General features: G+C 35.1%; 2 protein-coding genes across 3 annotated transcripts in view; both read left to right on the forward strand.

Moving 5' to 3' along the window:
* Positions 1 to 935: 935 nt before the first annotated feature.
* LOC306867035 (EF-hand calcium-binding domain-containing protein 4B) lies at positions 936 to 4724 on the forward strand (the record flags this gene model as incomplete). Its single annotated transcript, XM_079412499.1, has 7 exons — positions 936 to 1058; positions 1214 to 1340; positions 1424 to 1505; positions 2880 to 2994; positions 4154 to 4261; positions 4358 to 4434; positions 4640 to 4724. 7 exons carry the CDS (start codon positions 936 to 938, stop codon positions 4722 to 4724), a joined length of 717 nt encoding a protein of 238 aa, XP_079268625.1.
* A 665-nt stretch (positions 4725 to 5389) lies between these two features.
* cd151 (CD151 molecule) overlaps positions 5390 to 14123 on the forward strand; it is a 12571-nt gene continuing 3837 nt past the window's right edge. Inside the window, exons 1-3 of one of the 2 annotated variants that reach the window (XM_079412093.1) lie at positions 5390 to 5435; positions 8633 to 8711; positions 10063 to 10254. In XM_079412093.1, coding sequence (XP_079268219.1) covers positions 8634 to 8711; positions 10063 to 10254 — 270 coding nt within the window. In that variant the 5' untranslated portion in view covers positions 5390 to 5435; position 8633. Of the gene's footprint in view, positions 5436 to 6538; positions 6674 to 8632; positions 8712 to 10062; positions 10255 to 14123 lie in introns of those variants that run through there. The other variant, XM_079412094.1, reaches the window with a different exon arrangement.

The following is a 14123-nucleotide window of genomic DNA, read 5'->3' on the forward strand; positions in this document are numbered from 1 at the left end:
TTATGCTAAAATTTCTTTCGTATCTCATCAACTGTTCCTCAGACAGCTCAAATGAAGAACCCTTTGCAGAGGAAGGAATCTATACTGGGGAACTATTTTCCACCAAGGAAATCAGCAAAAAGGTGGGTAAGCCTTATACATGCTATATTAATGCTCATGACACTCTATAAAAAGACATATATGGACATACATATATAAGATGTGCATTTTGAAACATGGTATAGCTCTTGCCATAATTGCAGTTGCAATTATACACATTAATTACAATTCTGAGTCACAACCTTTAGTGAATACTGGGATTATTGTCCAGATCATTTGTCTTTCTCAATGCTGCAAAATGTTATTTAGCATCTTAAAAATACATGAGTTTATTTGCAAAAATCTGAAAAAAAAAAACTCTTCATATGTTTCCAATTTTCCATTCCTGCTAATGAAAGTTTTTATTTTAATTTTAGTGTCATTGATATAAATATTTTATTTGTTAATGTTATTTATTTTTTATTTAATTTTTTAAGTTTTAGTCATTTGTTGTGTTTATTATTATGATTATTATTTTAAAGTGTCTATATAGTTCTTATCGATTTTTATTTCTGTTTGAGTTAATAAAATGAGAAATGCTGCCTTGGCAACAAACGGAACTAAAATAAGTTTTCATTTATTTCAGTTAACATTTATTTTAAGCAACAGATTTTTTTCTAGTTTTAGTTTGTTTTATCTTTACTTATCGATAACAAGGTTTATTGCTGGTCCATGATGGTCTACTAGGTTCCAGAAACCAGGTTCACTAGTCTAGTTAACCATCTAGACCAACTTGGACCAGTTTTTAGCAGGATATTTTGAGTAATGATAGAGGGCAATTCAAAGATTTTGAATTATTTTATAATTCATCCGCATTTTTTGTATTAAATTAATTGTATTCTTTTTAAAGGCAGTTGATGGAAAACCCAAATGACGAGTCTGAGGATTCAGACAGCTCACTAACAGATTCAAGTCCGAAAAGACTCTCTATAGCTGAAGAGAGAGAAGACAAAACGACCTGCCAGTCAGAGAAAACCACGGTACTTGTGTTTTTACTGTAAAATACAATGTCGTCATAACTACTTATTACTTTCTGTATGGCTGTGTCTTGGATGCAAATAACAGTAGATGACACTTTCTGTCACATCCAACCACGACTTTCCAGGAAAACCCTTCTTTCTTCTTTCTCCTCCAGAGTGCATTGCATGACCCGCAGCGTGTGTTCAAGGTGGTGTTTTTGGGGAACTCTGCGGTGGGAAAGAGCTCGTTCATCCATCACTACTGCAGCGGCCACTTCCCCAATAACTTGGCCTCAACTGTGGGTGAGAGACGCTAGACATTTTATGCTCTTGCTTAACTTAATTCCTTTAGTGTGCTGACATGTCATGTGATGATTTATTAACAGGAATGGATTTTCAGGTCAAGAGTGTAATGCTTGATTCAACACCAGTCGCTCTGCAACTGTGGGACACCGCAGGGCAGGAGAGGTCAGATGTCCCAATACACTGATTTACATAATCTACAATGCAAGATGAGGTTATTAAAAGCAACTGTATGTAGTTTTGTGTAAAAGAGAGGAATTCACTGTCGAAATTACACTGGATAGCCGTACCAAAGTCCCTTTCAAGGAAAGTCTGTTCACTCTGTGGCCATATTTGCAATGCCTCCGGGCAGCTCCAACGAGACCAAGTCCTATCTAAATGAATGGGGGAATCCTGCAACAAAATCTGAAATGAACTGCCCCATGAATGTTGTTTCTTATGCTCAAATAGCATTTAAAAAGCTTATTTTACTGGCTAGACCAGCCAATGTGCATAAGTAGTCATAACACGCTTATGACTGTGCATGTGCATTGGCTAGTTCAGTCTCAGGTTTCTATGGGAACCAGAGCTTCTAACGGCCGCTGAAGTGACGCAATGACTTTTAGAAAGCGAGACTATCCCGCCATATTGCACGTTGCAGTTTCTCCCATTCATATGTATAGGAGTGAACTATCTTTGTATTTCTATAGGTGCGTCCCAAATCGTGTACTTATGCAGTATTCTATGATGTTTTGTAGTACAAATAGTAGTGTCTTCACACTGAAAAAGTGCATTTTAAAAACCCGGATGATGCACATAAATAACTGAAAAAATGAAGAGTGGAATGGAACCCAATTGGACACTTCATGCACTCAACTGTCACACCTTTAATTACGTCACGAAGGGGGAGGGGCTATCAGACCCCGATTATTAATGACAAAATAACCTTATAAAATGCATACACTACATGGTTGAGTATGTAGTGCATAAGCACATAGTATATAAGTGCATAGTGTATAGTGCGTCATTTGGTATCGCCCTCTGAAGGGCACTTCGGAGAGGAAAACTTAGATACGTATGTATACGTAGATGCCTCATTAGCGACTGTTTCTATGGGCCGCTACACGTAAGCCGTCTACCATCTTGTAATGGTCAACTTGATGTCATTCTCCATAGTAACCAATGAATATTCGAAGATGCCATAATCCTGCACAGCCGATGGTCTGTGAACCCATAGTATGGTGAATGACGTTAAATTGACTGTTCCAAGATGGCGGACACGTCTACGTACTTGGACCAGTCGAATGGGGAATCTATACATATCTATGGTGAAAACAATCATGGCCACCATACTGAAGGGTCATTCCAAACTGAAGTGCTCAAAACTGGCCACTTCAAAGGGCCCTTCGGAATGAAGGATTTCAAAGGGTACAACTGATGGACACTTCAGGCCCCCATGATCCTTTGCGCTAATTCTTTTCATGATGACGGCGCCTCAAGGTTAAAAAACTAACCTACAGCTGCTTTAAATCTCCAAAGATCTCTTGTTGCCCCCATCAGGTTCCACAGCATCACCCAGCAGTACTTTCGCAGAGCAGACGGAATCATCGCTATGTATGACATCACGCATGAGGCGTCATTCACGGCTGTCCGCCATTGGTTGGATCAGGTGCAGGTGAGTTTAATTTGATTAAATATTCAGTTTACCTTCTACAAGAGGAAATGTCTTCAGTATTTCAAGGTGAAAGAAAAATAATAGTCTGAAACCTGTAGGAAAATCCAAATTAGTCACAGTAATTATTTATGGTTTCTAGCTAGTCTACCCTGAATGTTTATGGTCATTTAAGATCATCCAAATTGGTTTAAATGTTTGATCATTGTTAGTTGATTTAGTTTCAATCTGCTTGAGCATCTTTGTAAACTGGTTGAAGTTGGTACCATTTTGGACGAGCATTAATATCTAACGTTGTATAAACCAGCTTGAATTGCCTTTGTGTTATTTTATTCCTCTCTAAATACCTGTTCCTGTTTTTTTAAATATGTTTAATATATATTATTTTATAATTTATATATAAATATGTATTTATTTATTTATATTTGTATTTATTTATATTTAATGTGTTTATTTATAATTGCATATTTTTTATTAAATAAAACTTCATATAATAAAAAATATTGTAACATCACAGATCTTGTGTGTGTGTGTGTGTGTGTGTGTGTGTGTGTGTGTGTGTATGGGTAGTTGACATATAAAAATTGGACTGTGTCCTATGGTGTGACAGCAAAAATGTAGAAAAAAAAACTTAATATACAAATAATATGAGAAAAATGCATCTTCATTCTTAGAGTTACAAATAGCATGAGACCATTGATACGTCAACTACCCATATATATAGATATATATATATAATTGTGTTAAGCAATAATACATATATTTATTATTGCTTAACAACTTAACAAGATTTCCTTTTTGGCTAACATCACAAATCACAAATCTTGTTTTTTTTCAGTGAATATTCTATTTTCCTCAATAGTGAGTATTCACAAATAGGCCAAAAAAAGAAGAAACTATGGTAAAACCTTGCAGGTGCAAATATAAACTGCTTTGACTGGTTACATAGTATGGCAACATTTGTATGCAAAAGGTGTGCTTACACTGCTTTGCATGCACATCAGTGTGTGGCTTTGATTGAAGGTTTACTGAGAAATTAGTGAGTGTATTTAGCATGTGCCTTAATCTGTTTATGTTGACTGTGTGTGACCCTGTGATTGGTTTATGGGATTAGACTGAGTATCATTCTCTCTCTGTGTGTGTGTGTGTGTGTGACTGGCAGGAAAAGATGGCTGAGGGGGCGTGTCTGATGTTGCTAGGCAATAAAACAGACCTGGTGGCCACAGACAAGAGGGAGGTGACAAGAGCACAAGGCCGCAGGCTGGCAGAGGTGATGAATGACCCAGCTCATCGTTTCCGACTGATCTCAGTCATTTGCATGTGTCAGTGTTTGTATAAAGAGTTTTGATGTTGTGTGTCTTGACAGCAGTACCAGGCTGAGTTCTATGAATGCAGTGCTAAGAGTGGACAGCAGGTGGAGGAGGCCATGACCCACCTGACCAGGTGTAAAACTGGATTAAAGATATTTCACATTCAGCGATCACAAGGAAAATGTCTTTTTACAATGCAGTAAATTATAATATAATAGAGTCAGATGATAATATATAATAGTCTTTGTTTATTGCTGAAGTAGCAATTCAAATAGAAAATATTTAGGATGCAGATTTTGTTTTTGTATTTTATTTTATTAATTTTTTCTGTGTCTCAGGTTACTTGCCTCACAGGAGGACAAGCAGTGTGAGTCTGTGCTCCTTCTGGACGTCTCTGCCAACAGAGGGCGCTGCTGCAAATAAAGGGAGCTTCACTTCAGAATTCAGCGACGACTTGACTCATGAATATTAATTACGTCACTTGACGCTCAAAGAATTTACGAAACAAGCTATGAATATTCATAAGCTAAAGGATTTAGAGTGGATAGTCCACCTCTGAACATCAGCTAAATTAATAACCATTTTGAGCAAGGTAACAAGTTATAAAACACTATCGGGAACAGTGCTACGATCATTTTAATATGACTCTGTTACACAAAACTATATGTATGGTACACCTTTAAATCTTTTTTATACTCAAATTAATTTATCATTATCAGTCGTATTATTAAAAATAATAATTATAAGTATTAATTTGTGGGAACGCAAAATTAAATGTTATGTTTACATTAACTGTTTTCTATGTAAATATTGTACATAAACACTATATCAGTTATTTGTTTTTGGGACTGGAGCAATAAATGTTTGTTCTACAGCGCCATCTGTTATTACATGGCGTGAACGCGCTGCGCGCTCCCAAGAATACAGAAGCCCCTGACGCGCGTGCACGAGAGCAGTGCCCACAACAAACGCGGACAGAAGGGCACAGACCCCTTGACTCTCAAACATAATAATATATATATATATATATATATATATATATATATATATATATATATATATATATATATATATATATATATATATAAATAAATACGACCTTCAACGGGATATTCATTCAATCACGTCCTTCAGGTGGGTACGAGATTTCAAACACAAACTTTTATGATTCTTTTGATGTCATAAATAGGCAGCGTTTGTATAATGGTGTGATTTATGAGTTTATGAATAAAAATAAACATTTTTGTCCTCAAACGCAATTTTTAACAAAAGTAGTGTAGGTGTGACAGATCTAAATTCAGCCCGTGACATGTACAGTATATGAGACACAGATGATGGATGGAAAATCTGAATAATTTATTCCTATGGTGACCAGACTTTAAAAAAAATAATTAATTAATTAAAAAATGTTGGGAAGGTTACTTTGGAAATGTAATAGGTTACAGATTACAACCTACCCTATTTAAAATGTAATAAGTAGTTATTAAGTAGTGTAACTTTTTCAATTACTTTACTAAAGATAAATCAATTTCTATTGTTTTCAACTGTTAATAATTTTCTAACATTTAAAGCAAGCAGGGTTAACCTTACAGTATTAACACTGATTACTGTCACCACAAAATCAGACTTTAGCACCTCTTTTTACGAGGTTAAATACAGATTTAAAATCATAGCAAAAAAATAGCTATGATAGTGTTTTTGAAATCAAATATTTGCATAGCTATGACAGGAAACATTGGCAATGCCTTTGAAAAACAGTTAATAGCATATACATAAACCCAAATAGGAAACAGTTATTGAATAAACGTGTCCTATTCTGTGTCTTAAACTCTTGAAAGTCTCATATTTTAGAGCAAAAATCAGTTAAAACTGTATGTGGGTGCATCTGATGTAGCTCCCTTTGTAATTGTTAATATTTAACTGTAACTGTAATTTAATTACACATTTTTTCTTACTGTAACTGATTACATTTATTTTGTAATCAGTTCTGTTTCATGTAACTAATTACTCGCCAACACTGGTAATAGGCCTATATAACAGAATAAAATAATATTATTAGCTATTTATTTGCTGTCAGCAGCATGTCCCAAAACAGACAGGTGCAAAAACACAAGCCTTAGTGTCTGTTTCCCACACTGCAGACGTGTTGGTGTTAGTCAGGCGGCTGGAGTTATATCTGCTCATGGAGGCGGCTGGGTGAGGTTACAGTAGTAAAGGTTTCCCTCTCTCTGTGAGTCACTCATCCTGTGGCTGTAGTATAGGACAGAGAGAGAGAGAGGGATCAGAATTCTGACTAAAAACAGTTTCCTGGACAGAGGCCCACCCCTGAAATTAACTGCACACTCGGAGTAAGAATTCACTAACTTCAAACGGTCAGTATAGTGCTACTATTCTTTTATTTCACTCCAAAATTAAATAAATTTGGTATGTGGTTGCTAGGTTGTTCTGTGTGTTACTAGGGTGTTCTGGGTGTTTTAAAGAGTCTGGTATGTGGTTGCTAGGTTGTTCTGTGTGTTACTAGGGTGTTTTAAAGAGTCTGATATGTGGTTGCTAGGGTGTTCTGAGTGTTTTAAAGTATAGCAATGTGGTTGCTAGGGTGTTCTGAATGTTGCTGGGGTGTTCTGGGTGTTTCAAAGATGTGGTTGCAAAATAAAATAAAGAAATATTTATAATATTTACACTACTGTTCAAAAGTTTAGGTCAGTAAGGTTGTTTTTTTTGAGAGAGAGGGAGAAAGAATGACTTTTTTTCAATAAGTATACATTAGATGAATCAAAAGTGACAGTAAAGATATTTATAATGTTATAAAAGATTTCTATTTAATGCAAATGTTGTTATTTTGAACTTTCTATTCATCAAATAAAAAAATGTAGCATGTAGCACTTATGTTTTTACATTAACTCTTTTATGAGTTAATGTAAATGAGTTTAATGAGTTATGAACTTTTTTATGAGTTACATGAAATTCAACTTAAATTTTTAAGTCAGTTTAATGTAATTTAAGCAGAAAAAACAACCAAGTTGATTATACTTAATTTAAGGCAACAACGGAATTTAAGTTTTTATTTTTAAATAGGTTTAAATTTACTTTTACTAAGACTGGAGTAATGATGCTGAAAATTCAGCTTTGCATTACAGCAATTAAAAAAAATTAAATACTAAAGTTATTTTAAATTTAAATAATATTTGACACTGTTTTTTTTATTATATATATATATATATTTTTTTTTTAATTAATTTATTTTTATTATTATATATATATATATAATATTATATATTATAGTATTATATATATATTTATATATTTGGACCACAAAAGCAGTCATAAGTCGCTGGGGTATATTTGTAGCAATAGCCAAAAATACATTGTATGGGTCAAAATTATCCATTTTTCTTTTCTGCCAAAAATCATTAGGATATTAAATAAAGATCATGTTCCATGAAGATATTTAGTAAATTTCTTACCGTATATATATCAAAACTTCATTTTTGGTTAGTAAGATGCATTGCTAAGAACTTAATTTGGACAACTTTAAAGGAGATTTTCTCAATATTTAGATTTTTTTTAACACCCTCAGATTCCAGATTTTCAAATAGTTGTATCTCAGCCAAATATTGTCCGATCATAACAGACCATACAGTAATGGAAAGCTTATTTATACAGAAAAAATTTGACACTTAAGACTGGTTTTGTGGTCCAGGGTCACATATATATATATATATATATATATATATATATATATATATATATATACTGTATATATGTGTCTGTGTGTATAGCTAGCTAATTTGTCCTCATTACCACAATGAGTTGTTTTTCTTTTGAGTTGTTTTTGATTATAATCAAGGATGTAGCTCATTACTTTTACTCAGGACCTGAGTTTTCTGTATGCCGTGTGACCTTTTGCTCTCTCCTTTCCTCAAAATAGGCTCTTAAGCAGCAAACAACTTTATAAATCAGAAGCTATGTTATATTGCCCAAGGTCATCTTTCCTTGCATTATATTACATCAAGTGAGAACCACCTTCAGTAAACATTAGCAGGAATGAAGATAGCGGGAAACCAAAATCTAACAATATGATTTTGGGATGAAATAAGACCTGCACATGTTCTTCACCCAACAGCCGTAATTCATTGAACTTTGCCTCATAAATGTCAGTTCGTTCACATCGTTTTAAATTCTGTGTAAAGGAAGGGTTAGTTCTGTCCAAACGGCCTGTAGTAGATAAAGACCAGCCTCTCAGGGGATGTTAATCTGGATTCATGGTTTTTCTCAGATCTGTCAAGTGGATGCCATCTTGAAAGAGTTTGTAAAATCTATTACCGTTTCAGGATGGCAGATGCTGAGGACAAAACCAATGGGACAATATGCCTCAAATACCTTCTGTTCATCTTCAATCTTTTCTTTTGGGTGAGTTTGTACTTTGGTTCAATCTTGGTTAGTCTGAGGACCTGTTGAGAAAATAGCTAAGACTAAAGTGGTTTCCTGTTATACTAGCTGAATGAACAATAAACCAGTTTAGGCTAGTTTTATGTGGTCTTCCAAGAAGGTCAAGCTGGGGCCAGTTGCATAAACATAGCCACTATGTCTTAAGAACTAGTTTGACCAAACTAGCAGTTAACCAAGAGGTAATCAGTCTTACTTTTCAGATTCAAATTAGACCAATTTTGTAACTGAATTTAGAAAGTTAATGACCAGTCTTAAAGAAAACAAATGAGATGACTAACTTTTTAAGACTAGTCTAAGCAGTTTATGCAACTGGCCCCTGGTGTTTATCTTGTCTCGACCTGAACAGCTGACAGATACCCTATCCAGACCAGCTTGACCATAGAAAACCCACTTAATAGCAGTCATATTTTATTATTATTTATATACTACTAAAGCATTTATTGATAGTTTAATTAATAAATTAATTCTATATTATTATATTAAATAATAGATTATATTAGTTCTATTATTTTAATTAATATATTTACTTATATCTATTAATAATGAGCTTTTATTTTTATATTTTAAGTTTTTCATTTATTAATTCTGTCATATTTATTAGTATTTTAATAGTTCTCTTTAATGTTTTATTTCATTTTCAGTTTTAGTAAATACTACTTCAACTTCAATTAACTTAATTTAACAACAACAAATCACAAACAAGACACTTAAATAATTTTATATATACTGATTTATTCATGTGCAATATGTTATACATTTTGAGCTAAATTAAATGTTAAGGTTACCACTGCATCTTTCTAATTTCAGTGACTGAATATAGTTTATTTATTATTATTATAAAAGAACTTCATTATTGTTTACTTAATTCTAACAAACAAATTCTTATTAAAAAACTAACCAAAATTAAAAATAATTTGCTTATAATTCCTGCACAGGAGAGACTTGGTGTTGTTTCCAAACAAAAGGAAATATATCGGTATTAGCATAGGTTATCGGCCAAAATGAATTAAAACATATCGGCTTATAGGATATCGGCAAAATCCAATATTGTACATCCCTAATATATATATATATATATATATATATATATAAGTTCAATTACCAAAACCAATTTTGAATGGTTTTTGTTTTAGTTAATCATAGCTTGGTGAAAGCTATTGTTGTTTAAATGTATTTGAAAAGAAAGATCCACTGTTTTCCTTTCTAATGATGAATTAATTCACTGGAAGGTATCAAATCTAACAACATCAATAAGTTTAGTAAATTCTGCTTCAGAAAGAGCCAGTTTTATGACTGTACCTCACCCTCCCAGCTGGCAGGTGGCGCTGTGATGGCAGTGGGAATATGGACTCTGGTGGATAAAAGCGACTACATAAGCCTCCTGTCCTCCAGCACCTACTCGGCCGCAGCCTTCATCCTGATTGGTGCGGGGGCCGTCGTGATGCTCACCGGGATACTGGGCTGCTGCGCCACCATCAGGGAAGAAAGAGGTCTTCTTATAGTGGTGAGAGAGGTGTCAGGCATGTTTAAATTTTTTAAGTATTGCAATGTGGTTGCCAGGGTGTTCTGAGGGTTTTAAAGTGTCTGGTATGTGGTTGCTAGGTTGTTCTGTGTGTTACTAGGGTGTTCTGGGTGTTTTAAAGAGTCTGGTATGTGGTTGCTAGGGTGTTCTGAGTGTTTTAAAGTATAGCAATGTGGTTGCTAGGGTGTTCTGAGTGTTGCTGGGGTGTTCTGGGTGTTTCAAAGAGTTTGGTATGTGGTTGCAAAGGCGTTCTGTGTGTTTTAAAGTATTGCAATGTGATTGCTAGGGTGTTTCGGGTGTTTTAAAGAGTCTGGTGTGTGGTTGCTAGGGTGTTTTGGGTGTTTTAAAGAGTTTGGTATGTGGTTGCTAGGGTGTTCTGAGTGTTTTAAAGTATAGCAATGTGGTTGCTAGGGTGTTTCGGGTGTTTTAAAGAGTCTGGTATGTAGTTGCTAGGGTATTCTGAGTGTTGCTATGGTGTTTTAAAGATTCTGGTATGTGGTTGCTAGGGTGTTCTGCGTGTTTTAAATTATTGCAATGTGGTTGCTAGGGTATATTGGGGTTTTAAAGAGTCTAGTATGTGGTTGCTAGGGTGTTCTGAGTGCTTTAAAGAGTCTGGTATGTGGTTGCTAGGGTGTTGTGGGTGGTTACAAAGGTGTAGCTGTGCAGTTGTTAAGGTGTTCTAAGTGTTTTTAAAGGGTTGCCAGGGTGTTTTGAGTGTGTTCAAAGCATTATTATGTGGTTGCAAGGGTGTTCTGAGTGGTTGCTAGGTGGCTGCTTACTGCCCTGAGTCAAAACATTCCAACCTCAGGCAAAAAAGTTTCATATCATATATCACAGTGCAGGATGAGTTACGTGTGAATTACATGTTTCATATTTATTATTTGTTTTGTTTGGTTAACTCACCCTAAATTGTGTTGCTTGACTAAGGAAGCACCACCAACACAAAGGTTATTTTAACAAAGGAAGGAACCAATTGAATGGTTTTCAGAACAGTCTGTCAAAAGATCAACACAAAAACCTCAGACCTCTTGAGTAAAATATTATGAGTAATGGACAAAATGTAATGTAAACACTGGATTACAGTAGCAGTGTGGGTTCCTGCACACAGAAGCCAGGGATTATTCTGGGAACATGCGGTCACACTATATACGTGCCTTTTTTTGTGCTTTCTAAATGAGTTTGATGGTGCTCATATGTGTGTCTCTTAGTTGTTTCAAAGCTGTCAACATATCTGATTTAAATAAAGACGTGTGTATCTTTATGAGGTCTGACTTAAAAACTGAGTCATAACTGAGGAATGACTGCCAGCTGAGAGAGAGAGGGAGAGAGAGAGAGAGGGAGTATAGAGGAATGAGTAGGGAGTGAATCCAGAATAGAGGAATGAAAGGAGAGTGGTGGGCACAGAAAACAGAAGGAAAATACAGAACAAATACAGGCTGAGAGAAGAATAATAATGCTTTTAACCTTTATCAGCTGCGTCAAATTCCTCAGATGCCATTTGTTCACATTTCCAACAGCTGATGAACATCAGAGAGACTCTAGTGAAAAATAATATATTTAAAATACATTTATTTCATACTAAGTATAGTTAAAATCTATTAACATATATACTGACATAACACTCAAGACTTACTGAAATTGTAGTATCACTTGTGCACAATGCACATTTCTTATCCCTTTGATGCACACACTATGAAAACCCCTTCTAATGCACAACATGGGTCTAAATTGACCCAGATTAGTTACTTCACGCTTCGCTGGGCATTTGTTTTTGTTTTATCTTTTGAAATAAATTTATTTCAGTATTTAATATTCCCTGATCTATAAATTCCATGATCCATGAATATTAAAAATATTTTTTTTGCAATGACAACAAATTAATATTTTGTTTTTTTGTAGTGAATTGTAGTGAATGTGAACGAATAGATGAAAATAAAACTAACAAAATATAATCACACAGGTACAGCGCTACATCAAATTGCCATCTCAGTGCTTGCATGCCTCACAAATGACAACTACAGATTTGTGCTCCTTGCACACAGGCCTGACACTGAACACCAGCTGCTGACTTCTCTGTCTTTGGCAGCTGGGCAGATCCTGTACTCTTCCTCTTCTATTGACCCTTCTGCCTGATATATACCTCTGGCTGGGTGGTGACAGTGTTTTGTTTTTTTTAATCCCACATCTTCCCATTGCCTCTGTAATATGGCTTTGAAGGTGGGGCCTGCAATCTAAGCACCTCTTCATATGTGGCACGACAAGCTCTTTGACCAGTTCCTTCGTGCATTGGTCACACCACCCATATAATCAGGGTGTTGCTCAGTGAAGTTGGTGTTGGCCAGGGATGGTCAGCATCGGTCCTGGAGAGCCACAGTCCTGCAGAGTTTTGCTCCAACCTTGATAAAAACTCACCTGCCTGTAGCTTTCTAGTAACCCTTAGACCAGGGGTTCTCAAAGTCTACATTCAAAGGTCCAAATCTGAATTTTCCTCAGTGTCAAAGGTCCGGAACAATTGGTTATTACAAAACGTGTTTTTAATAAACATACATAACATATAACAAATAAACACTCATTTAAAAAAAAAAAAGGTTCCCTTTGCATTCAAAATACTTTAATAACAAGTGCAAAAGTGGCAAAACAATTAATTTAAGTGTCAGCAGTAGAAGTCGACCTATAATGTTTTTCCTCTGGCCAATGCCGATATTTAGAAATCAGGGCAGCCTATGGCCGATATTTTTTTCCCTTTATATCAAAAGAGAGTTTGCGTAAATGGTTATTGCAGGGCACAAGATAGTAATAGTAGTAGTAGTAGCCTAATTCATAGTAATAATACATGGCTCAAAACTTAAGCACCTTCTCAAAACAGTTCTGAAGCATGCTTTTTTGTTTATGTTTGCTGACAGACACCAGTGTTTCCCGCAGACTAGCAAATGCAAGTTGATTCTCTGCCAGCAGGAGGCGCTGTTGGAGCGTGATATATAGCTGTTTCCCCGGTAACGACTGTAATCAAATAAGCGCTACTTTATCAGCCATTACAGGAAAGACCAAATGAAAATTGACATCAAAGCTTTTCTGAAGAAAACGGACGGTTCTTTTTATTCAACGAAGTATAAGCCTTTTGGAAAATCTATTTGTAGCGGTCAGTTTTGATATTGTGACAAGCCGCCACAAATAAATGTATACACTGGGCACTGCTATAAGACAAATTGCCATAATATAAGTGATAGCAAAACAAAACAAAAAAATAAAAATATTAGCGGTGAAATGTCGCCTATTATGTCAAACGTCATACGCTCACTGGATGTCATGATGACAACACATGTCATGAAGGAAAAGTTTCAGTATCTCGCCTGCAATTTCGTACCTTCTCCAAAAGACATAAAAAAAATAAGAATAAATAAACAAATGATTTACAAGTTTAACGTGCGTTTATCAAAGTAGGAAATATAATTAGTGTTCTTGAAATATGAAATAGAAGCGGGTCCGGATTGAATTCCCTCCGGAGTCCGGACTTTGAGAAGCACTGATCTATACACTGATTATATATTGTCGCTGTCAGACAGAAACCTTGTATGTCCAAAACCATTACTTTTTAGAAACACTGACAGACATAAAGGGTGACCAATAGCGCTGATTTATGACAAAAAATAAAAATGATGAAATGTGGAGATACAAAGTTTCTGCCTGACAGCAATGATATATACTTGTATATAATTTTTTTTTTTTTATTATTTTGACTTTTATTTTGTTCACCTAGCTAACATTAGCTAGCTAAAATAGAATATGTCAACAGCAAGCTAGTATTGGTCATGTTTCTCTGTCTCACTGGTAGATTTCAAGGACAGGGTAAG

Source organism: Barbus barbus (assembly GCF_936440315.1).
Source record: "Barbus barbus genome assembly, chromosome: 48".
NCBI classification, from domain to species: Eukaryota; Metazoa; Chordata; class Actinopteri; order Cypriniformes; family Cyprinidae; genus Barbus; species Barbus barbus.